We start from the raw sequence: 25,092 nt of genomic DNA, 5'->3' as shown, positions 1-25,092 counted from the left end.
TTAATAAGTGTCATATTATTATTATAAGTATATTATTATAATTATTATTATTATTTTAAAGTAGTAAATAAATAATAAAAAAATGTATTTTTGAAAATACTTTTTTGATTCTGTAAATGTAAAATTATGGGGGTCGCGATAGATTTTTGGAAAACAATTTGGGTCGTGGTCCTAAAAAGATTGAGAACCACTGGCTTAGAGTAACCCTTTTTATCCTCAGCACACCGCGAGTCGTGGCAGCAAATGGCTCGGAATTGCACGTGCTGTCCCGGCGACAACAATGACCGTCCGCGATAGCGTGAACTTAAGAGAAACAACCGCCGATAACAAAAAGTATATGAGTAACATAGGTACTAGTACTATACATGTCCCAAATACCTCGGTCTGAAATTTGATAGGACCCTAACATATAACCAACACCTGGAGGGAACGAAAAATAAACTAAAATCACGTAACAACATTATGGCTAAGTTAGCTAGCACCACCTGGGGCTGCCTCAACAAAGTACTCCGGACTACAGCGCTAGCGTTGGTTTATAGCGTAGCCGAATACTGTGCACCCGTGTGGGCTAGAAGCGCCCATTGCGCTAAAATTGACGTACAACTAAACCATACCATGCGTATCATATCAGGTACAGTCAGGTCCACTCAGACAATATGGTTACCCACCCTTTCGAATATAGCCCCCCCAGACTTAAGGAGACTATCACACACCACAAAGATATTACATAAGCTAAAAAGCCTGCTACCAGTTTTGCCACTGCAAATTGACATTCTCGAACATCCGCCATTACGCCTTAAGTCTAGAGCTCCCATATGACATGCAGAAACTCAAAGCGAATCAGTTGAGTACCTATGGACGAGACGCTGGGAACAGTCAGAAACCCGTAATAAAGACCTGATCAAAGAACCATTTAAAAAAGTCCCTGGCTGGGATGGCACAAGGGCTATATGGACAACGCTTAATCGAATAAGAACGGAACAAGGAAGATGCAACTACCTACTTCACAAATGGGGAATGGTAGACTCTCCACTTTGCGAATGTGGAGAAACGCAGACAATCAAACATATAGTTGAGTCGTGTCCCACCACAATGTTCAAAGGAGGATTAACAAAACTACACGAGGGCGGATCAACAGCCATAAAATGGCTTGAAGAACTAAATACTCGTCTGTGATTTCAATTGTTATTAGTATTGATGTTATTATAATTTATTATACCTACTATAATCTACCATACTAACATTTTATATATTTTATTACTTGTTTTTAAATAGTTGACTAGTTATCTTAATTATCATATTTATTTATTTGTTTTAATTTTACTAACTTTATCTATAATATTTCTCACGCTATCTAAAGTCGAATATGTCATATGCAAATATAATATAGTACTATACATAAATAATATTTGTATGTCGTTAGTAAAAATACTAATTGGTCACGACCCGCGACCGTCCGCGATAGCGTGAACTTCTGAAAAACAGATAAACAAATAAAATAATGTTTCAATTCAACCTCTCAATACAACGCGACAGTTCACCGCGTGTTTTGTGACCTGTACGTTATATTCGAATGCGTTGTGTTATAAATTTATTTTTTTTCTCAAAGTTAGTTTTGTTTTTTTTGTGTACAATATTATAGAGAGATGGCTTAAAAAAGGAACTCTGAAACGTTACTCTCCAGAACCTGAATATTTTGCGGTGAAATACTTTAATCGAAAGCGTGACGAACTATTAAAATCAATAAACTGTATGGTTCAAACCACAAAAATTATGAATGAAAAAGCAACCGAGGCTTCTTATTTAGTTAATTATCGGATAGCTCAACGCGGTGAGGCTTACACAATTGCCGAAAGTCTTATAAAACCTTGTGCTATGGAGATGGTAAAATGTATGTTAGATGAAAAATTGGCAAAAGAAATATCTAAACTCCCACTATCAAATGACACAGTAGCTAATCGTATCAATGATTTAGCAGCCGATATACAGAATGAACTTATTTTTCGTCTCAAATCGTGCAAATTTGCATTACAAATGGATGAATCTACCGATGTAGCTGGGCTTGCAATATTAATTGTCATCGTTAGGTATCAACACGAAAGCACATTATTGAAAGATCTTCTTTTATGCAAATCTTTACCAACACGTACTACTGGAGTTGAAATATTTGATCTTCTAAATTCATTTCTAGAAGGAAATGAAATACCATGGGAAAACTGCGTTGATATCTGTACCGATGGAGCAAAGGCTATGAGTGGTACAATTAATGAAGCTGTACAGCGTATTAAAAATGTTGCCAAAAACTGTTCTAGTAGCCACTGTATGATACATAGACCAGGCACTCGCTGCAAAAAAGTTATCTATTAGTTTTAAGAAAGCTCTTGATGAAGTCGTAAAAATCATAAACTTCATAAAATCTCGGCCTCTTCAAAATCGTTTATTCAAAATCTTATGTGAGGACATGGGAAGTGTACATACTTCTCTTCTCTTACATACCAAGGTCAGGTGGTTATCTCGAGGAAAGATACTAACTCGTATTTTTGAATTAAGGGACGAGGTACGAGCCTTTTTTTTGGAACACAATTTCGAATTAAAAGATCGATTTCTTGATCAAATGTGGCTACTTAAAGTCGCCTATTTAAGTGATATTTTTACAAAGATCAATGAGCTTAATTTCACGCTTCAAAGCAGACAAGTAAATGTTTTTACTGCACACGAAAAAATTCATGCTTTTAAGAAAAAGTTAGATTTTTGGAAAATTTGTATGAGCTCCAACGAGTTTGATTGCTTTCCAACAATTAAATGCTTTTTGGAAGAGGAAGTGGTCGAAATAAATGAGGTTTTTATTGAGGAAATTATTCAGCACCTCACTGGATTGAGTGAAGAATTTAACCAGTATTTTCCAAATGACCAACAGGTGAAATATAAAAATGAATTGTGGATTAAAAATCCATTTATTGTCAATACACGACCTCCAGGCATGTCAGTAAAAGAATATGAAACCTTTATTGAATTGACATCTGATTCATCACTGCAAAAAAAATTTAAATCAATGCCATTAGTAGAATTTTGGTGCAGTTCAAAATATGAACACAAAATTGTCACAAAAGGCCGTGTTGGCACTTTTACCATTTGCAACCACTTATATGTGTGAAACGGGGTTCTCCACGTATGTATCGACAAAAACAAAATACCGCAACAGACTTGATGCTGAACCTAATATGTTGATACAACTTTCATCAATAAAGCCCAATATTAAGAATATTTGTAATGATAAAAAACAATTTCATGCATCTCATTAAGTAATTATTATTAAAGTAATATTATATACAATTTTTATTACTTTTATTATTTTTTTTAACACATATTTTTTAATTAAATACCTGTAACACAATATTAGTATATGGAATAATTGTATTTATTTTTTTTTTTTGCAAATAATCCTAAAAAAATCTTAAAAGCTAAAAAACAAAGTAGGGGTTCCACGATAAAAGTGGACATCAAAAAGGGTTCCACGGATAAAAAAGTTTAAGAAACGCTGGTTTAGAGTGTTTCCGATGTATTCTTCTACATTATTTAATCGTATACGTCTCAATGACGTACCAAGTCGATTATCACAGATACATATCATGATATCGCCCCAAATGTATGTGATTAAAAGTATTAAAATGACTCGAGAGCAGACTCTCGTGATCTGTTTTTTTTTAATACACGTGAAAAACGGGCGCGGACAAGACAAGAAAGACCTGCTCTCGGCTACAGCGTAGAGAATGCGACGGAAAGAGGTCTCCAAAGGCCGGAAAAACGGGCGAAAAGCTGGGGCCTTAATGAAAGAACAATAAGGATCCTGTACAAATCGGTGTTCTTGCCGCGTATGGGGTATGCGGCCTTGGTATGGCCCGAGCGTTGCATGGCCCAGTACTGACACAAGACACGGGTAAACACCGCTCAAAGACGCCCGTTACTGGCAATGACAGGCACGTGTAAGACCACGTCGACGATGGCGCTCCAGGTCATAGCCGGAGTACCTCCCCTCGACTTAGAACTAGTTCGGCTGGCTAAGATCGAAAGGGATAAGGCGCCGTGAGGAAAGGAAACAAGCCGGCGTCAGACGTTGCTGGAATGGCAAAACAGTATTATGACACTACCATACGCCTCTGGCAGGAAAGATGGGTTGCCAGCGACAAAGGTAGGCGGACGGCGGTTTGGTTCCCGGACATCCGGCACAGACTGGAGAAGCCGTGGTTCGTTCCGGATCACTACATCTCGCAGTTCGTGTCTGTCGTTTCAACCTCCGAGGCGAGGCACGTTGCCGATGCGGTCTCCCAGAGGTAACCGCGGAGCATGTGCTATTCTATTGCTCAATATATAGCCAGAAAAGAGACAAGCTCGCAGCTGCAGCGCAAGCGGAAGGTGTGGACTAGCCGTGCGACTGCGATACCATGACCTCTACGGAGGCCATGTTTCTTGTGTTCAAAACCTTCTCCCGGGAAGTTCTAGAACGTAAAGATGTAGGGGACGACCCGGACCCCTGATTTTAAAACCATAGCGGAATGGGCGTGTGGCTAGAGGGCGTACGTGCAGGACACGGCGCACTGCCAGAGACATGCGGATCGTCTCCCCTTTCCACACGGGCATAAACAGTGCTAGACTTGGCAAAATTAAAGTAGGAGGACTCTGTTAACTTTAAAAAAGAAGAGCGTCCCCATCACTTGTTAAACGTTACTAAGCCGTGGGGCCTACGCCCCCACACCACTTATACCCCTCTTTAAATCATATGAAAAATATTTATAAATAAACAAATTTAAAAAATTGACTATAAATATTATATTTTATATTTTAATTATAACTAATATTTGTTTATAACAAACTCAAAAAAGTAACTAAATAAAAAACAATTGATGATAACTATTTATTTAAATAATTCCATAAATTATCATAAGACGTATCTTTCTTATCTTCCAATTTTAATCTTTTTGGACAACAGTTTTCTGCTGCATCTCTTTTACCTTTTAGTATCCAAGATTTTACGTAGCTAATTGGTATAAAACTATTAGTGGTTGGACCTACACATTGTATTAATAACATTGATGAAATATGGTTAAGCGTTAATGCATTTCTTTTCTAAGTGACCGTATTATTCATGGTATTAAAACTTCTTTCGCATTCAGAAGATGAAATTGCTATTGTGTTATTTGCAACTATTAATGGTCTTAATGAGTGAATTAGTGATAATTTTTTCGTGTCCTAAAACTCTCGAAAACCTCTAATGGTAGATGTTTCATCTACTTGAAATTTTATAGCCAACCTTCTTACATTCTTGTCACCATATTGAATATCATACTTATCCGGTCAATTTTGCACATTCAGTACATTCAAGTCTTTAAGGAGCTTATTATATTTTTCTTTAAATACTTTACCTGCTGTTGTTGAATGAGATGCTTGAAAAGTAAATAGCCTAGAACGCATGTTGTTGGCTAGACTTTTGAAAAACTGTCCTGAGTTAATTTTTGGAACACTATGGTTATTTGTTAACGGAACATCTTTAACCCGTCATAACTCGCACTGTTTCTAATGTTATCTTTGCTCGCACGGGGTATTTTTTTTCCATGTGTTGTTTAAATTAATAGATAAAAGTATTGTTATAGTTATAGTTATAGTAAATGAATAGATTATAATTATTATTACTTTTATTTATACTTAATTTATATTTATATAAACAAAATTTTTTAAAATTATTAAAATAAAATTATTTTTACACATTATTATTTAGATACTTATATGGCGTAACAATCGGGACATACTTCGATTATATGATCACGGCATATTAATTTAACACACGTTGTACAAACCTTTGTTGTTTTGCGATCACGAGTTCTTTCACAAAATGAGCACCGGCCTTTTGAGCGTACATTTTGTATGGTTTCTTGTACATCGAAATATTTTTTTATCATTGATTTGACTTGTAAGCGAACAGCTGGAATTGTAGCACGAATTTTTACATTTTCTTGCATTAACTCTTTACCTAATGCTTTCAGAAACTGGAGACGAGTTATTTTATTCTTGGTATTTTCTTGATATATTATTTGCGCATTTATTCCGCCATTGTTCATCAATGCATAAAATATAGTCAACGGCCAACGTGCACTAGCTCTTGCAACACTGTAGTTTTCTGACATAAAGTCCATGGTGTCCACACCTCCTTTTGTACAATTATATGCAGTTATTATTTCAGGTTTTTTTTTTTCAGCAGTAGTTTCGTCAATTATTTTTCCACTATGCATTGTTGAAAGTAACAATACAGTTTTCTTTTTGTTCGCTTTATAAGATACTAAAGTTTTATTTTTTTGAAATCCAAAATATGATCCAAAAACTGGTCGATTTTTATTACATACAAAAGAAGGCGGTACTTCTCTTTTATTTTTTTTTAGAGTTCCAATAATAGTCAATTTATTATTCAACATATCTTTTGCCAAAGGGATACTAGTAAACCAATTGTCCATTGTTACGTTCCTACCTGTTTTCAAAATTGGGAGTACAAGACGTTTGGTTACAGAAATAGCTGAATTATCTACACGAAATGGTCCGTCAGGTTGAACTCCAGTGTACACTTCCAAGTTCGATGTGTAATAGCTTATACTGTCCACTAGTGCAAATATTTTGATGCCATATTTCGCTGGTTTGTTTGGCATATATTGTCTAAATGGGCAGCGACCTCGAAAAGACTGTAATTTTTCATCTAATGTAGCATACTCAGAAATTTTATAGTTCATTTTACAGTTTTGTACAAAATCATCAAAAACTTTACGTATGTGAGTCATTTTATCGATTTTTTTGCGTTCCTCGCGACTTCGATAATCGTCAAATCTGATTGATCTCAGTAAAAACAAAAATCGATTTTCTGACATAGCACACATAACAATATCAATTCCACAACCATCATTTGACCAAATATCTCGTGTTTTTCGATGTCCGTTTTTTAGAGCCCCTATAAAAAATAAATAAATAAATGAATATTTTTTATAAGTATTAGTTGATATTGAAATCTTGAAAAAAACCCACTTATAAAATGTTTATAACTATATATTACTATCAATAATGCTAACAACACAACTATACTTACCAACAATGAGTTATACAGAAATAAGTACGTAAATTAGTAAGATAAGATAATAGTTCTAATCGTGGTTACATTACTATTATTGTGCAATCAAATAGTATCAGTATATAAAGTGTATACAGTATAATAATAATATATATATATATATATATAAAAATAAAACTTGGGAAATAAATGTGTATAATAGATAATAATAAAAATAATATTTACCTATTGTATATAATATTCCAAAAACTGATTTTATTTCGATGACATTTGTAGGTCTAGCGTCTCTCTCCCTTCCAAATTTTGATCGAATATTTAGGTCTATATAAATATTAGTACATTCAACTATATGTTCAATCATTTCCAATGGGAAAAATAAATTCCATGCTTCTAAAATAGTTTTTGTATTTTTGGCAATTTCTGTCACACCATGTTTTTCAGTTACATGGTTTACTGATGCGACTCGAATTCTTTGGTTTGGTGGTCTACGTGACCATTTAGTTCCATCCTTTCCCACGAAATATTTTTTGCGTAAATTCAAAGGTAATTCATCATCAGATTCATGATAGGACAAATCTGAATTAGAATAATCAATAATACTGTCAGAAGAATTGCTTTCTAAATCTGACTGTTCTGTGTCTGTAATATTTTCACTCATATTTTCTGTTGTTGATTCTTCAGCATCTTCATCATCTGACACACCGCCCCAAACTTCTTCATCACTGAACGTATCAAGAAGATGTTCTATACGTCGTCTTTCAAATTCGTCCATTTTAAATTTTGAAATACGAGTAAGAATAAACAAAAAACTAAGAACAAATTACGTGCACAGGAAAAAATAATTTCACACACTGACACCAATCACTTAAAGACGTTCTAGCAAATTAACGACAAACCAAGATAACCCAAAACCGATAACATTTTATTTATAAACCTATTATAAGAAGCTATAGAAATGTACAAACATTTATTTTCATTCAAACTATCATAATTACATAAGTAAAAATAAGCTGGGGTCATAATTTACCCCGTGCGAGTAACGACGGGTTAAACATTAATTTTGAACATGCATCAACCACATCTTCTGTTTTTGGTCCATATGGTTCAGACATGGAATCAAACACACAAATTGCACGTTCAATATAATTATTTGCTACTGAAAGAGATATATTCCTATTTTGGAGTTGTAAAGATAAGTCTGCCAGTTCTGATAAAGCATCATACATTATGCCTAAATAAATACAATTGTATGTAAAAACATCATACATGTTTTTGTTGTTATTTTTTTTTGACAATAATGTACTGCAAGTTGTGTAATAATAATATTTAATATTCCTATACTACCTAATTATTGTATCATAAATACGTGAACTTCTCAATTTTAAGTATTTAAGTGTATGTGCATGAGTACATTACATTTATTTATTTGTTATAAATCGTTTTTATAATTTAATTATTTTTTAATATATTTAAAAAATATTTAATTGTTTTTTTGATTTTGATTTTTTTTTAGAAGCGTGTAAAGACCAATAAATTCCAAAAAATTGTCTAAATTTTAATGAAAAATATCCAACAGATCGAGGTTTATTTTAAGAAAATATTAATGACATCTTAAAAAGAAGTATACTGAATTTTGGACCTTATAAGCCAACAACAAATTTTCCATCAAATATCCACGGAAGACAGTTTTCTACACAATATTATCAAGTTACTATGAAATCTGGGTTAAAAATGCCTAGACTCTGGTTATGTTACTGAATTGTTCTTGATAAAACTTATTTTGAAATATGCTGGCTCTTCGCTAATAGGACTTATGGAAATTTCAAATCTGAATGGATTAATGGCATTAATGACTGGCAGCACTTGTCTCAATGGTATACGAAGACACGAAACAAGTTGTGAGAGTACGGGATTTTTACGGTCCCAATAAACCACCCATGAGTAAAGGGGAACACTTTACTCACGACCTGTGAGCCGCACCGCGTGATGACCCAAGGGCCAAGTCGTTGGAACTCACAGGCTTTGATACACACAGTGACGAATGAACGTCAAAGATTTATTTAAAGAAGAAAAAAAATATAATATCAATAAATAATGAGAATATAGAATATTAGGGTGATCACGTGGGTATAATTTAATGTTTAACATAATGGAATTAATAATTTAATGTGGCTCTCGCACACAGAATTACAATAGTTTGATAATAAAAGGGAGCATACTGTTTTAGTATAATTCCGGGAGGCACCTGACAAACATTAGGAATAATATAATATGAGGAAACAACGAATCTTCGGATCGGCCCGCGAGGTTCGACGGACTGTGAAGATGATATTTTATTATGTTACCTCGCCGACCGTTGGGTTACCGTCCGGCATATCGCTAAGGACGGTAAATACGGGAGAGAGAAAAAGAAAAAAAAAAACAGGCCTATTAAATAATATGCATATTAGAGAACAATATAATAAGGGTTTTGGGGGGAACATGGATTTTCGGAGAGATATATTACGCAATTGACGTGACCTCCACGCTGATGACTGGAGTTGTTGATGTGATTGATTGACGGCTGTGGTAGGCTGGTCGGGTGACCGTCGACACACATACACGTGATCGACATGGCCCACCGGCGTCAATCACTGGTAGGACGGCGGCTTCTCCCACATCGGGCCCGCGTTAGTGTTTAGCCCCTCATGGCGGACGTTACAGCGTTGATGTAAATGAAAAAATAATAACAATAAAAAAGACTTTGTCTTTTCGGTCGGACGTTCGACCACGAGGGTGAGCGAGCCAAAAAAAAAAGAAACGGTAAACAGCTGAGACGTTGATGTCTGGTTCAGTCAGAAAAAATGAGTGATAACCGCTGGCCGACGGCGTCCGGTCGCTGGTTGGTGTTGTCCAATTGATGTCGTAGTGGGGAAGGTCAGGGTAGGTATATTACGGGACTTTACAATATTTTGGGGTGTACGGTATAATTGCCTGCGGGCCGTACCGGCGGACGCGACGAAAGCGCTGGAGGCGACGGGCGGCGGACAACCGCGGCACGTCGGCGACAATCACTGCATGGTGAAGGGGGGGACGGGGAACATTAATTGCATAATACTGCGGTAATTTCTGCATTAGTGCGCGATAATCATAATAATGTATAAATAAGGTACGCTTATTAGTGGCAATATGGGTACAGGTATGTTTGTATTTATAATAATATTGGTACAAAAAATACTGTGACGTTACAAAGTATTCAACATTTTGATGCACTTAAAGTTCATAATTTGTTGGTCAAAAATCAAACAGTAGATGCAAATTTAGAAAGACAGTATTCAGAAGTAGCTACCAATTGGAGAAATGTTCTTAAACGTTTAATACAAATTATTCTTACAATAACTTAAGGAAATACTTTTTAAGGGCAAATGAGGTAAGTTTAAAAATTCAAAATCCAACTGAAGGGAATTTTTTGAGGATTGTAATATTACTTGCTCAATTTGATCCTATTTTAAACAATTTATTAAGTAATGAATAACAGAAGATAAAGTATTTAAGTTGGGCTATACAAAAGGAATTGATTGACATTTTAGCGATAGATTTGAGGCGTACAATTTGCAATTATATTAAATCTAGTTGTTTTTTCAGTTATATTAGATTCCACCCAGGATATAACAAAAAAAGATCAAGTAAGTCTCGTTATTCGGTACACTAAGGTAGATTTTGAACAAAAGATTGTGGAAGTAAAAGAATCCTTTTTGGGATTTTTTTGTGTTAAAAAAACATGGTGCAGCTGATCAGTGGCGTAACTAGCAGCAAATTTTTGGGGTAGCGAACACTTTTATACATTTTTAACCTTTTTCCATTAGCACAAATAGGTGGCTATGTGGGCTAATAAAAAAAATTACATTATAATTTATTTATAAATTGTATTTATCATATCACATTTCAGTTTTAGTGACTAGTTTAAATAAATATAATAGGAACTCTTACAATACAAAAATTACTAAAAATAATTACTATTCTAAATCTATTTTTCGGTTTTTGTTCTTATTAAAAAGATTGATTATTTGTTCGTTGTTTACTTCTCTTTGTCTTTCGATGTATAATATAGCCATGTTAGAAAGACGTTCTTGACCTATAGTAGTTCTCAAGTAGTTTTTTAGTTTTTTTAAACAAGAAAATGACCTTTCACATGATACGCTGCTAGTGGGAATGGTTAAAAAAATTTGTAACAATTCAACTATAATTGGGAAACCATTTTGAATATCTTTGTTTTTCAAATATAATATTCTATTTTCAATGTTATTTACTTTGCCATAGCCTTTAAACATTTTGTTAAATATTTTTAATTCAGCAGTTAAGTCATCTTCATTTGGTCCATAGAATTTGCACACTTCTTGAATTGAAGATTGACTAGGGCTTTCATTTGTCAGTGTTTCCATCAGTGAGTTTAATATGGAAAGATCATTTTCGTTGAATCTATCTTTGATTTCTTTCATGACAATATCCAAAACTGGAAAATAAATGGAGATCCGGTAATAGGACTTTTCATCATGAAACTCTGGAAAACATGACCACCTCCAAGTTTTTTATAGGAAATCTTTCTATTACGAGGAAGGTTTGGTGGTAGAAATCCATTATTTTTTACCAAATCTTGCGAGGATTCCCAACATTTATTGAAACTTTCATCTGAACGTAAGTCTTGCAATGAGTCGTAAGTTTTGATTGACATTTCCTTAACAAGTGCATAGTTTATTGATGGTGACTGTAAATATTTAGAGAGTATGTTTGTTTGTTTAAGCACAGTTTTTAATAAAAACAAACAAAATATAAATTCAAAATTAAGTATGCAATTCAATAAATTGTTTGCTTCTGATCCATAATTCACATCATTATCAGAAATATTTTGTAGTGTTTGAACAATAACAGGCAAAGTGTTAATAACTGAATTGATTGCTTCAATGCGACAGTTCTACCTTGTATCGCTTAAAGATTTTAATTTAGTTTTTTGAGACACATTTATTGAACTTGTTGATAATATTTTTTCAAAAACACTATTTCTCTTTGATGATGCACCCATAAATGAATATAAAGTTTGTAGAGTTCCAAATGTATTTCTTACAAATAATGTTTGTTTCGAAAGGTCTACAAGACATAAATTTAAAATATGTACATAACAATGCACATAAATAGCAAATTTATTTTCCGATTGGATTCTAGCTTGGACACCTGTATATGAACCTCGCATAGATGCAGCACCATCGTAACACTGTCCTCTGATGTTTTGAATACTTAAATTATTTGTTTGTAAAAACTGTTTTATAAGATTTACTAACGTTTCACCATCAGTTTTATCGGTGCGATAAAAGCCCAAGAAAACTTCATGGGTAATAAATAGTTTTGAAACATATCGAATACATATGGCCACTTGCTCATGCTTAGCCAAGTCCTGTGTTTCATCAACCATAATACTAAAAAATTTGGAATCCTGGATATCTCTAATTATTGATTGTAAAACATCTTTCCTCATGTACTCTATAAACATATTTTAGTATGAAGGAATGTAGGATTTACATATCTAAAACTTTTTTCTTTTTCAATAAAGTATTGTTTAATAATAGTATTATCTTTAGCTCTTAATTCCATAAGTTCCAAGAAATTACCTTTATTTAACGAGTTACATCTTCCCGATGACCCCTAACGGCAATACCTTGTCGACAACAGTACAATAAGCTATCTAACAGGCAATGAAAATATAATCTATTATTTTCAACTTCTATGCTATATTGTTTGTTTACTTGGACGGTCACATCACCAACAATTACAGTTGATTTCAGTCCAGCTATTTTTACTGTAGATTCTTTGTGAGGAATACTAGATTGATGTTTATTAAAACTTCTTATAGCTTTAGGCCAGTTTTTAAAGCCAACATTAACAAATGCTGGTTCAGTATGTTGACCCCTACATGCTTTGTTAGTTAGACTTGGAAACGCTCTACATGAATAACAGTAAGCTGCCTGACTAGTAGGACTGTACTCTAACCATGGATATAAATCATACCAAGAGATAAGAAATGATCGGTTTTTGTTCACTTCAAACTTGATATCCTTTGGTTGAAATGGTCCTTTATTTTGTAGTACTTTTTCATAAGCTCCTTTAATGTCTGATGCTGGATCGTCTTCATGTATGACACTACATCCAGAATATGAAGCACATTCTAAAAAAAAATATGTGTTGAAATTAATTATTGTTGAGAATCTAGAACATTTTATCATTTTATTCAATTAGTAAGTTAATAAAGTTAATTTAATTTTTACATTATTTTACAGTTTATATCTAATCAAAACTACAACACAGTTTATATTTTAAAAATAACATCACACAAAAGACAATTTTTATAACTATTTACCTGGATCTGAATCTGGTAGTAGTGATGATTGCGTTAATTCCGATTTAAATCGTGTTCGTGGATTGTATGAACTACCTGTACTTTCAGTACTGTGATCCCTGTTGGCTTTTGTTTTAGAGCCAGAAAGCCATTTTAATAAGCTCATTTTGACGAAATACTAAGATTTGTCAAGTCAATAAAAATGATAAAAAGTTTTGAAGTAAAACCACAGTCCACGCTACAACAGTACTACAAATAATAATAACAAATCAAAATTCAAAATGATAAAACAAATAACAATTTAAAATGTTAACAAGGATAAACCATTTTCTCGTTAGTCGTTATTGTAATGTAATGTTTTTGAATTATCATAGAATACAGATAATGAGATAACATAAAAATGTTCATGTTATCAATTGTTCTGTGCTACCAGTGCTACCACGACTGTCTGGGTTATATTTTGTAGTTATACTGTTATCACTTATCAGTTACTCTGTGACATGATAATTCACAACTAATTTTTTTTTCATGATACGCTACGATCTATAATACGACGATTTTTTTTTATCAAATTATATAAATATTTTTGGGGTAGCAAAATGATACTCTTGCGACCCCATAATAATTTTGGGGGTCGCGACCGCTACCCCTCGCTACCCCGTAGTTACGCCACTGTATGGAGTATATACCACACGTCGCACTCATCAACATTGAAGACTTGGGCTGTCCTCGTTTGGATCAAATATGCGATGACGAAACTCTACCTTGTTGTATTTTCCATATGGAATTTAATCCTAAACAATGTACATTTTATAAAATTTTTGCTATAAGAAAATGGTTTATCAATAATTCTTAAAAATTGTGAATGTATGTACATTTTATTTAATAAACATAATATTATATTTTAACAATGTTTTTTATTTAAATTTATCTATTATTTTGCATAACTATACAAATATATACATAGTATTTACAAATAAGAAATATAGACAGTTTAAAATCAAATTATTTAGACATGCATTCCTGTAGAAGTAATCTCATCATATCTTTATCAGATTCCTCCCACTCACGCCCAGCAACGTCTACTGTAAACTCACGATCTGGCCATTCAACAGTCTCATCATCATTTTCAGATTCAATTTCGCCTTTCCTATAAAATTATAAATATTATAAGTAAGATAATTTAAAAAAAAAGTACAATCGTATTAACTTACTCTAGACTATAATGTCCATGTGCCAATGTATGTATTTTGTCCTCTAGGATAACTCTCTTATCATCATAGCTGTTGTATGTTAATTTGCTTGATTTTATTGTCATCAGTTGATGTTTGAATGACCTAATTGATACATTATTCTTATACGCCTCCACGCCAGCTTCTCCAAACAAACATTTTTTGTGATCGTCGAACGTCATATGGTTATCGACGACATGCTTCCTAATCCCCTTCGCTTTGATTTTCTCTTTTCCACCCAAAATGAAAGAGTATGATTTGGCTCTCAACGCACAGAATTTAATCATTATAATACCTTTGGTCTCATCAGAAAACAGACCAGGGATCTTTTTACGCTCACCTACATAGCAAGGGTGATCTGTCGATAGGTCAGATGTGTCCATACGATCTAACAAATTCGGGTTGATGGTCAAGTCTCTATAAAAATCTTTCGTTTTGATATGATACACTAGAGAATCTAAAATAATATATATATTACATACACAACAATTTTTTTTTTTAATATTTATTTACCTGTATCGGTGTACATTAGCTTAATATTATCTCCATAGTGTTTTTTCATAACGGTATAATGGTAATCGTACATCAGTGTTTTACTGATGTCTAATACTGAAAAACCTATAAAAATAAAAAAATAAATATTTAAAAAAATTTTTTTTTTTTTTGAAAATGTTGAGTTAATATTAATTACCGATATAGATAGGTTTGCTGAATTCAATAATCTTATTTTCTAGTGACACGGCATTCAAATTTTCGGTATAAGATGTACTATGTTTAAACGTGCTTTTATTTATAAGCTTTTGTAATCGCCTGTCATTGGATACCAATTCCATTTGTATCCTTTTCCTCATGCTCTCCATTGTCTTTCCTTTACGAGTAGATAAATGTTTTCAAGTTAATAAAGTTATATACATACATATATTTTGTTAACATACCAAATACAGCGTTATTCATAAGTTTAAAAAACTCCCTCTCAAAGTCATTCGTAGCGTTCTTCCTCATTTCAGTATTCAAACTGATATATTCGGCTAACCAAGGAGATTGATCGAATTGTACGACTCTATGTACCTATATATAGATATTTTATAAATGTTAAATTAACAAAAAAGAAAAAATTTACTTTTTCCACTACCTATCAGCCCATTAGCTATAGCCTGCTGAAGATTACGATAGTGTATTATATAGTTTGTCTTCCTCTCGAATGTCGCCATCAGTTTCTTTACCTTTGAGCTCGCAGGTATTCCGTTTTGAGGGAGGAATGGTAAGTAGTTATGCTCGTCATGTAGGTTTACAGGATATGACACATCTACCTCGTATATCCGGCCTATGGGTGAAGCCTCATCTAAATCGTCGAGTCCATCCAACTCTGGCTTCACCCATTTAAAATTAGCATAAGGCATACTTTGTGACATCGCCCAGCCGTACAGGTTATTACCTAAAATAATATCCTTGAGAAAAAATTAATGTATACTTACAATCCTGATACACCAACCACGAATCTTCCTTCGAATTATCATAATCGGATACTTTCTCGTTATTCACTTTAGCATAACGCATACTTGCCTGCACCAGTCCACCTCGTATACCTATTAAAAAATTATTTATTTATTTTAATAATAATAATAATAAAATAATTTTAATACCAACCATTTTCAAACATCAACAACATATCATAATCTGACAACAGTTCCAGCTTCATTGAGGTGTATTAAAGCATACAGTCGAATGAAAACCCTGGAGCGGTGTAATAGTATGCAGGATCTAAGTTGTAGGCCTTCATACACACATTACGGAAATTTTCGAAAATGTCAGCCAGTAGCAGCATATCGATTTTCAAATACAAATCTGAATATTCACCAATCGTATTACAACCAAAATGTTCCCATACTTTTAACGCGTGCTCGTATTCTTTATCTTCAACCGCCGACTCGGTTAGAATACTATAGAATTCAGCTTTATCCGGTAACGCATTTTCATTAAGCTTACTCCACGCGTCTGTATATTCGTAAGGGAAGACACCTTTACGGGTTACAAGATTCATATCATCGGTGGAAAAATGCTTCCCCGTCTCACGGAACTTAGAAAAGTCAGGAGTTAGCAAATTTTTAGCAAGCGTTGAAAGTTTTGAGGCCATAAATCTGCAGGTGTCTATGAATCTGATTGTGAAGGTGTTTGATACGTATTTGGAAGAGGAAATAAACTTTTCCTCACTGTTGGGTATAACCGTAATTCTTTGCGTATCATATCCTAACTCTGTCACTATGAAATGAGCATCATAGTTTGAAAGGTTATGTAGAAAACATGGGACAAAAACGGGTGTTTGTAGTTTTTGGTTACACGCATTGCAAAGAGCCTGTCGATATTTCCCAGAAAGATGGCAGTGGTCGGCTGTTTTTCGATGTTGTATCTCATGAGGTGGTGTAAACTTTATACAACACAGATTACAGTGTGTTGCCGCCTCATGAACCTCTCTGTCGAGTGCACTCATATTTATCAATACATTTGTTTTCAACAATTTCTCTATCTTTAACGAAATTTCAGTAACCATTTCCACGAAACGTCCCGCTACATCCTCACGTTCCTCACTACCACGATAAATAATAGGTTTAGTCGGTATGTCATAATCTTCGAGTAGACTCAATGGAACGTCATCAGAAGCCTTAACGAAAATACCGAAACTCATAGGCTCATTTTTATAAATTATGTCTGTGTTTTTCCCCTTCTTTTCACCATCGGCTTTCAATAGTAGGGCTTCGAAGTCAGCATATATAACGATTGGATGTCGTACCATGTTTCTCCACGCATCAAACTCGAGACAATCCCCTTCTGCCGGCATAACTGGTAATATTGGTTTATGTAAACCACATATCAGCTTATACTGGTCTAACGCAGCCTGTTCACTCAATTGATATTTTCGAGGTCTGTCATCAAAACTCGTAAAACATCGTTTACAAAAAAATAATTTGCCTTCATATCTAGTTTTTTGAGATCGAACGAGTCTTGAAAAATTAGATATGTATATGTAATGCGTATTATCATTTTCTGTCACTAATAATAGATCAAAGTGATCTCGTTTTTCATGATCTACAACTCTGAGTGGGAAAACCTCATATGTTGGGAACTTTTTCGGTGGTTTAAATTGTTTTTCAATTCCAAAAATATTGATGGATACGAATGGGTTGTTTCTTTCAAAGATTTTTATATCAGATAACGATGTTTGAAATGAGATACCATCGAAAATATATTTCCCTTCGTGTTTGTGATAATTTTCACCAATACGGTTCGTATAATCCGTCACATGCTTAGCTAATATAGCCCACTTGAAGCATTGTTGATCTGTATTTTGTGGATTGATTGTACCCTTTTTTCTTTAGATACTATCTGGTAAGGATATATAAGATGAGCCTGACATTGGCGTATATTTATACACTCTTAACAATAATCCATCTATAGCTTCTAACGTGAATCCACTTCCTCTACCCGTATAAGTCTCTTCTTCCGTTAATAATTTTGTAAAAGATTCCTCGACAAGAGTCTAATATGACTCTCTAAACAACTCGAGTGAAGATGTTTTGAATGCGCGATTTTCTGAGGAATTTTCCACACGTGGTCTATTATAAGTGGCTTCTAGTTTTAAATTAAATTTGATAGCGTTTTTCTTAACATGAGTTTTCAGTATATCGATTAGATCGGATTTTAATGAGTGTAGAAAGCCCTCATAATTTTGAAAATTATTCAAATTTTTTGCGAAATACCACACTATTTTACGGCTCGCGGACGATGAAATTTCCGTAAACCCGGAGGTCTTCACCATATCCATGCGTGCCTTTTTCGCCCTAGCAGCCGACATGGTGTTGGCGGTGGAAACACGTTTACCGTTAACGCTAGTGGTGTAATCTTTAAAATAAAATACATGATCCTAATTAAATAAAATGTGATTACGAATCTTTTTGAAAATCTATTGACCTATCTATTAAAAAAAAATTTGTTATGAAAAAATCTTTTATTTCGGGCCCCAATAAAAAAAAAAAAAATAAAAAAAACTAACCTGAATTATCGTTTTGAACTTCTTCATTTTCAAATTCGTCCATTGCTGCTATGCAAATCTCGTCCTCTGACATGATGTTCGAACCACCAGCAGGGATATCGGGGATGAAAATTTGAGGGGTAATCTGTATGTCGCCCTGTGGGGCAACGCGAGGTGCGTACTGTATAACACTCTGTCGAGTGGGTTGAGCAACAACCGGTGTAGGCTGACGATGAGCCGGAACGATGCCTTGGAAAAACATTAGATATAAATTAATAATAAAAATAAATAAGTATACATACCATGAGCATTTTTCTCATGCCTCTTAAGATTTGACATGACACTGAACGATGACGCGCAGATAGTGCACGTGAGACGAACACCATCGTGAGTTTTCCCATGTCTGACTAAATTATCTTTACGTGTGAAAACCGACGGACACTGTTCGCATTTAAACATATTGTTTAAGAAAATGAAAATAATAATATTTAAAAATTAAAAATTAAACACGAAGACGCATATATGACGGTTTAAAACGTACTGGAGGACTGTTGACTATTTTCAGGATTTATATATACGAATGGGAATATTGATACTTAATTGATATTATACTGTATACGTCCGGCAGAAGGTACTAATATCGGTCATTAATGTGTGTTATTCACTAATAGGCATTTTAATATCTTTAGTGTGCGACATTCGTTCTTAATTGATTATCGATGAATTGAATATGGATATGTGAGAGGTGGTGTAGGGATATACATTATAAGTCGGCGACATCCTGGTGACACGAGTTAGCGACGTTTGCGTCGTACGACGTACTTACACGTCTTGTACTCAGCGAATTTTTTTAGCTGTCACTCAAAATTCAGGTAATTACCGTCAATATTATTTTAATATAATGAATAACATTTTAATGTATTCAAATAAGTCATTTTACAACCGTCAGAAAGCTTAATAATCTTAACCCTTTGAAGAGGAAAGACGTCTTTCGACGTTTTTCCTTAGTATGCCCTGTAGAGTAAGCACGTCAATTGACGTATTTCTGTTGTTTCTGTCTTTAACGAATTTTTAAGAAAAGCATGTTGATATTAGCAATATATACGTTATAATGAAATAGATACTAGTATCTATTGGCTATCTACAGAAAAAAAATAATATTTATTTACAGTGCTCACTTTATAATAAAATAAAAATTAATTTATGGTGTTCATGATGCGTATTTTTGTTGCCTATACTGCATGTGATATATAATCACGTGTTTATTTATCACATCGGAATCATCGGATTTTGACTAAAACTGTGTTAGCCGCCAAAATACTTTATGATTATTTATCAGTTATCACAATACAACAATAATAATTATTATTTATTACAATATCATAATTAATTCGACTTTCGACTACTTTCCGTAATATTATAATTTTATATTAGATATTCAATGTATATGTACTCGAATTTATAATAAATAATTATTAGTTATATTGTTACCTTTAGTTTTAAAACATGTCTACAAATCTTTCTCAAGATCAAATATGTGAGTTAATTACAAATATTGAATCGGCTGACGAAGAAAGTGATAGGTTTTCGGATGGTGATACATCAGATTCTGAATTGGAAAGTGATAGTTTTTTGAAAATAATCAGAGAAAAATTGGCTTCTAAATTGTGCAGTACTCCAGTAAATACTATTGATTCAAACACTCTTTCTAGTCAGGTTAGCAATTCTCAAATATCATCAGAACCAATTTCAAGTATTCAAAACAATATTTCTAATGATGACCCATATTGTTTTACTACTTCTCCTGAAATTTCAATTAGTTCTGATTTAGATCTTATAGATATTGATAATTTACCTATATTTTTTAATGACAATGGTGAAACTCAACTACTGTTGTCAACTGAAAGGAACGATATTGACAATCATCAAAATATTTCAAATATTTTTAATGTTCCTATGGATGTTGATGAAAGTTTAAAAATTATAAGTAGCAATAATAGTAACAATACACCTATAAGAAATAAAAATAATTTCACTAAAAAAAATGTAAATAAAAACCCACCAAAACAAGTTTTTTCTGGTCAGTGGAACTTTGATGAAATTGCATGTTCTGAATATATTCCAAAACAAATGAAATTCAATGACACTTCTGGTGTAAATTTAGATGTTCTTGATGATTTATCACCTGAGTTTTGTGAGATGGATATTTTTAAAATTATTTTTGATGAACACTTAGTCCAGCATATTGTGGATGAAACAAACAAATTTTTTCATTATGTAATGAAAAATTTAGTTACAAAACAACACTCTAAACTAAACAAATGGCAGGAAACCAATATAAATGAAATGTATAGTTTTTTTGCACTAACCTTTTTGATGGCACACCAAAAAAAAAATAATATAAAGGATTATTGGTCTACATCACCACTGCTATATACTCCTATATTTGGTAAAATAATGACCCAAGATAGGTATCTTATACTACTTAGATTGTTACATTTTTGTGATAACCAAAATCAAATACCAGATAACAGACTTTTTAAAATTGAAACGATTGTCGAATCTCTTCGAATGAAATTTCGTTCAGTTTTTCGACCATACCAGAAGATATGTGTTGATGAGAGTATAGTTGAGTGGAAAGGGAGGCTTAAGTTCAAACAATACATTCCTTCTAAGAGGCATCGTTTTGGAATCAAATTATTTGTCCTTTGTGATTGCAAAACAGGATTTGTTTTGGATTTTTTAGTTTATACAGGTAATGATCAACATATAAATTTTAATGAATCTTTGCAACAGTCAGGTTCAGTTATATCAACTTTGGTGGAACCATATTTAAATAAAGGACACATAATTTATATGGACAATTGGTATTCTTCTCCATTATTATACCAATATTTGTTAGAAAATAACACTGGTGCTTGTGGTACAGTTAGGAATAAAAGAAAAGGTATGCCTACTTTCCCAACAAAGTTAGCTCCTGGTCAATGTGTATCAGCTACTACAAAAGACATGATGACTTGTAAATGGAAGGATAAAAGAGATGTCCATATGTTATCAACTGTACACAAACCAAAAATGACTGTAACAAATAAAACTGACAGGTTAGGAAATAATGTTAAAAAACCACAATGTATATTAGATTACAATGCAAACATGGGCCTAATTGATAAATCTGATATGCAGATGTCTTTTAACAATACGTGCAGAAAGTCTTTGAAATGGTATAAGAAGTTTTTTTTTCATTTACTTGATCTATCTGTCCTCAATTCTGGTATTCTTTATAATTCTCTAAAAGAAACTAAATTAAAACTACCTGAATATCGATTGAAATTAATTCAACAGTTACTTCAGACTCATAGTTTTTCTGATATGAATACAAGTCCTAGTCGTCCAGGAAGAAAAATTAAAGGAGATTTTCCAACTCGTCTCACAGATCGTCATTTCTTATCACGTATACAACCACTTGAAGGTAAAAGTAGAATTCAAAAAAAGTGCCATGTTCATTCTCAAACTAAATTAGGTGTGCAGTGTAGAAAAGACACAGCATTTGAGTGCAAAGAATGTGGAAAGGCACTATGTTTAGAACCATGTTTTAAAGATTACCATACAAAACTTAAATATTAACTTAATTTTATTTTTGTAAATTGATAATTAAAAATTTAAACTGTTTTAATTTGATTTTAATTTTGAAAAGTTATATTGTATTATGTTTTTAAGAAAGAGAAATTTGTTAATTGTTAACGTTTTGTTTTAGAAAAGGTGATTTTTAATTTGAATTTATTTACTGTTTTTATTTAAACAATAATTTTGTTACATTTAGTTTTTGAAAAAGGTTATTTTTTATTTAAGTTTATTATAACTAATTTAATTCGATTAGTTCTGTTATAATATTCTGAAATACAAATGTATTAGTGTATTGTTTTACAAAAAGTGATTCTTTGTTTAAGATAATTAAATTTTGTTTTTCAAAAAGGCGTAATTATTTTTTGTTAAATCGAATTAGCTTAATTCTAAAATAAAATCCAAAACAATACAATATTAAGTTATAAAAAAAAAAATGTCATTAACGTCAATAGACGTCCTTACTACTTTATTAAAAAAAAACAGGAACGTCAATTGACGTTTTTACTATTTTAACACAAATATCTAAAACGTAAAATGACGTCTTTACTTTCGGAAATTTTCGAAATTTTTATGAAAACAATTCACTCTCTGAGTTATCCACGCAATATTTAATTCACTCTTCAAAGGGTTAATATATCTTTTTTTTTTTTTTTTGTAGATACGTGTTGTTGTGTAAATTGTACTGATGGAGATACGTAATATTACAAACTTGTAAGTTCTAGACAAGTGTTTTATTTTATTATATTATAGTTTTATTTAATACAATATTATAAATCAATTAAATAAGGATTAATACCTAAAATATAGTACTTTATAACTACGTCATACAATGTCTAAACGCCGTGTGCAGTCAATGTTAGATATGGCAAAAAAAAAATGTATTGAAACAGCTCCTGTAGTTGAATATTGTTAAAATGAACTTACAAGACAGGATATTTTAGAGGCTGATGTTGTTTATTTAGAATCATCTTTAAATATCAAAGAACTATTTACCATTTGATGCTCATAATGATAATGCAATGAGAACAAATAATTTAGAAGAAAACATTGCTGATTTAGGAAATGAAACAAACTCAAATGAAGAATCAAAAATGTATAATGTTATAAAATATATTGATACACTACAATATTATGAAGATTATGAAGAAAATACAAGTCTTGTTGAACTCAATCATCCAATACCTAACAGTAGTGAAATAAATACTGTTGACATTGATGAAATAGTGATTGATGATGTGCTTAGTAAAAAAAATAAAATTAAAACTAAAAAATATAATAAAGTATCCCGTGAAGAATCAAAATTAAAAAGAATGGCTGGGCAAGAGTACATGGGTTATAGTAGAAAAGGAAAAAATGTTAGCCAAGATCAACTAAGGAATAAAAGAAAAATGAAAGAAACATGTAACTCAAAAGTATGCAAAAAATCTGCATTTCGTCATTGTCAACTTTTTACAGAGACTCAAAGAAAAGAAATATTCCAGCAGTTTTGGAAAATTAATTGGGATGAAAAGAGAACTTATATCTCAAATGCAGTCATAAAAAAAAATCCTGATCGTTCTAGAGTATTGGAAGAAACTAGTAGGAGAAACAATACATTATGTTATTATCTTAAATATGAAAACTGTGATCGTTTGCAAGTATGCAAGAAAATGTTCATAGCTACTTTAGGAGTTAACGAGTGGATGATTCATAATTGGATTAAAGAATCCATTCATGGTATGCATAATCAAAAATCAAAAATAATGCAAGATAAAAGTGACAATGAAACAATTAAAAAAAGTGAAAGTTATATTCGTACATCAAAGGATAAAAGGAAGTTTCATCTTGATGCATGGGTTGAAAGTCTACCTATTATGCCATCGCATTATTGCCGTGCACGTTCCAATAGATTATATTTAGAAGGACCTTTTGAATCAAAACAAGAAGTGTATAATTTGTATGTTAAGCATTGTGCTGAGGAAAATGTTAGGCCTCTAAGTAAATCATATATATTTGAATTCCTTAAAGAAAAAAATTTTTCTATTTTTCATCCAAGAAAAGATCAGTGTGACACTTGTACATCATTTAAGATGAGACAAATAAATGAAAAGGAGTATGAAAATCATAAAAATATGAAAGACCGCGCACAAGATGAAAAAAAAAATGATAAAATGACTGCTGAAAACGATAGTCAATATCTTGTACTTACAATGGATTTGCAATCGGTTAAACTGTGCCCAATACTTAAAACAAGTGCACTTTACTATTCTATGAAATTAAAGGTACACAATTTCACCTTATATAATCTTGCAAATCATAAAAGTATTAACCACTGGTGGAATGAAACTGAAGGCGAGCTTGAAGCCTCAATTTTCTGTTCAATTATTACAGATTATTTAACTTCATACTTGGCTAAACATGAACAAGAAGGTTTGAATCAAAAACCAAATAAAATTATAATATATTCTGATGGATGTGGATACCAAAATCGTAACGTTATAATGGCTAATGCTTTATTCAATTTTTCTATTCAACATCAGGTACAAATCGAACAAAAATTTTTAGTGAAAGGGCATACACAGATGGAATGTGATGCAGTACATAGTGTTATAGAAAGAAAACTTAAAAATAAAGAAATTTACCTTCCATCTGAGTTTATTAGATTAACAAAAGAACCTAGAAAGCATCCAGAACCTTATGAAGCTAAATATTTGTCACATGATAATTTTTTAGATTTTAAAAATCATCATCACTATAA

The 25,092-nt window shown here is 32.5% G+C and overlaps 2 protein-coding genes and 2 pseudogenes across 2 annotated transcripts; all 4 read right to left on the bottom strand.

Annotated features, from left to right (window-relative positions):
• Nucleotides 1–5,777: 5,777 nt before the first annotated feature.
• Nucleotides 5,778–7,877, bottom strand: LOC112594857 (piggyBac transposable element-derived protein 4-like). Its single transcript, XM_025339867.1, has 3 exons — nucleotides 7,445–7,877; nucleotides 6,518–6,988; nucleotides 5,778–6,331 (listed from the first exon to the last, which is right to left on the bottom strand). The coding sequence occupies exons 1-3, from the start codon at nucleotides 7,875–7,877 to the stop codon at nucleotides 5,778–5,780; spliced, it is 1,458 nt and encodes a 485-aa protein (XP_025195652.1).
• Nucleotides 7,878–12,056: 4,179 nt separating this feature from the next.
• LOC112594856 (zinc finger MYM-type protein 1-like) lies at nucleotides 12,057–12,614 on the bottom strand. The gene has a single exon (XM_025339866.1). It carries the CDS (start codon nucleotides 12,612–12,614, stop codon nucleotides 12,057–12,059), a length of 558 nt encoding a protein of 185 aa, XP_025195651.1.
• Nucleotides 12,615–14,682: 2,068 nt separating this feature from the next.
• LOC112594849 lies at nucleotides 14,683–16,745 on the bottom strand (annotated as a pseudogene).
• A 107-nt stretch (nucleotides 16,746–16,852) lies between these two features.
• Nucleotides 16,853–19,190, bottom strand: LOC112594855 (annotated as a pseudogene).
• Nucleotides 19,191–25,092: the final 5,902 nt, after the last annotated feature.

This window comes from Melanaphis sacchari, unplaced genomic scaffold (assembly GCF_002803265.2).
Source record: "Melanaphis sacchari strain LSU unplaced genomic scaffold, SCAv2.0 Contig242_pilon_pilon, whole genome shotgun sequence".
Taxonomy (NCBI): domain Eukaryota; kingdom Metazoa; phylum Arthropoda; class Insecta; order Hemiptera; family Aphididae; genus Melanaphis; species Melanaphis sacchari.
The sequence above is the reverse complement of the archived record's forward strand: the minus strand, read 5'-3'. Positions and strand labels throughout refer to the sequence as shown.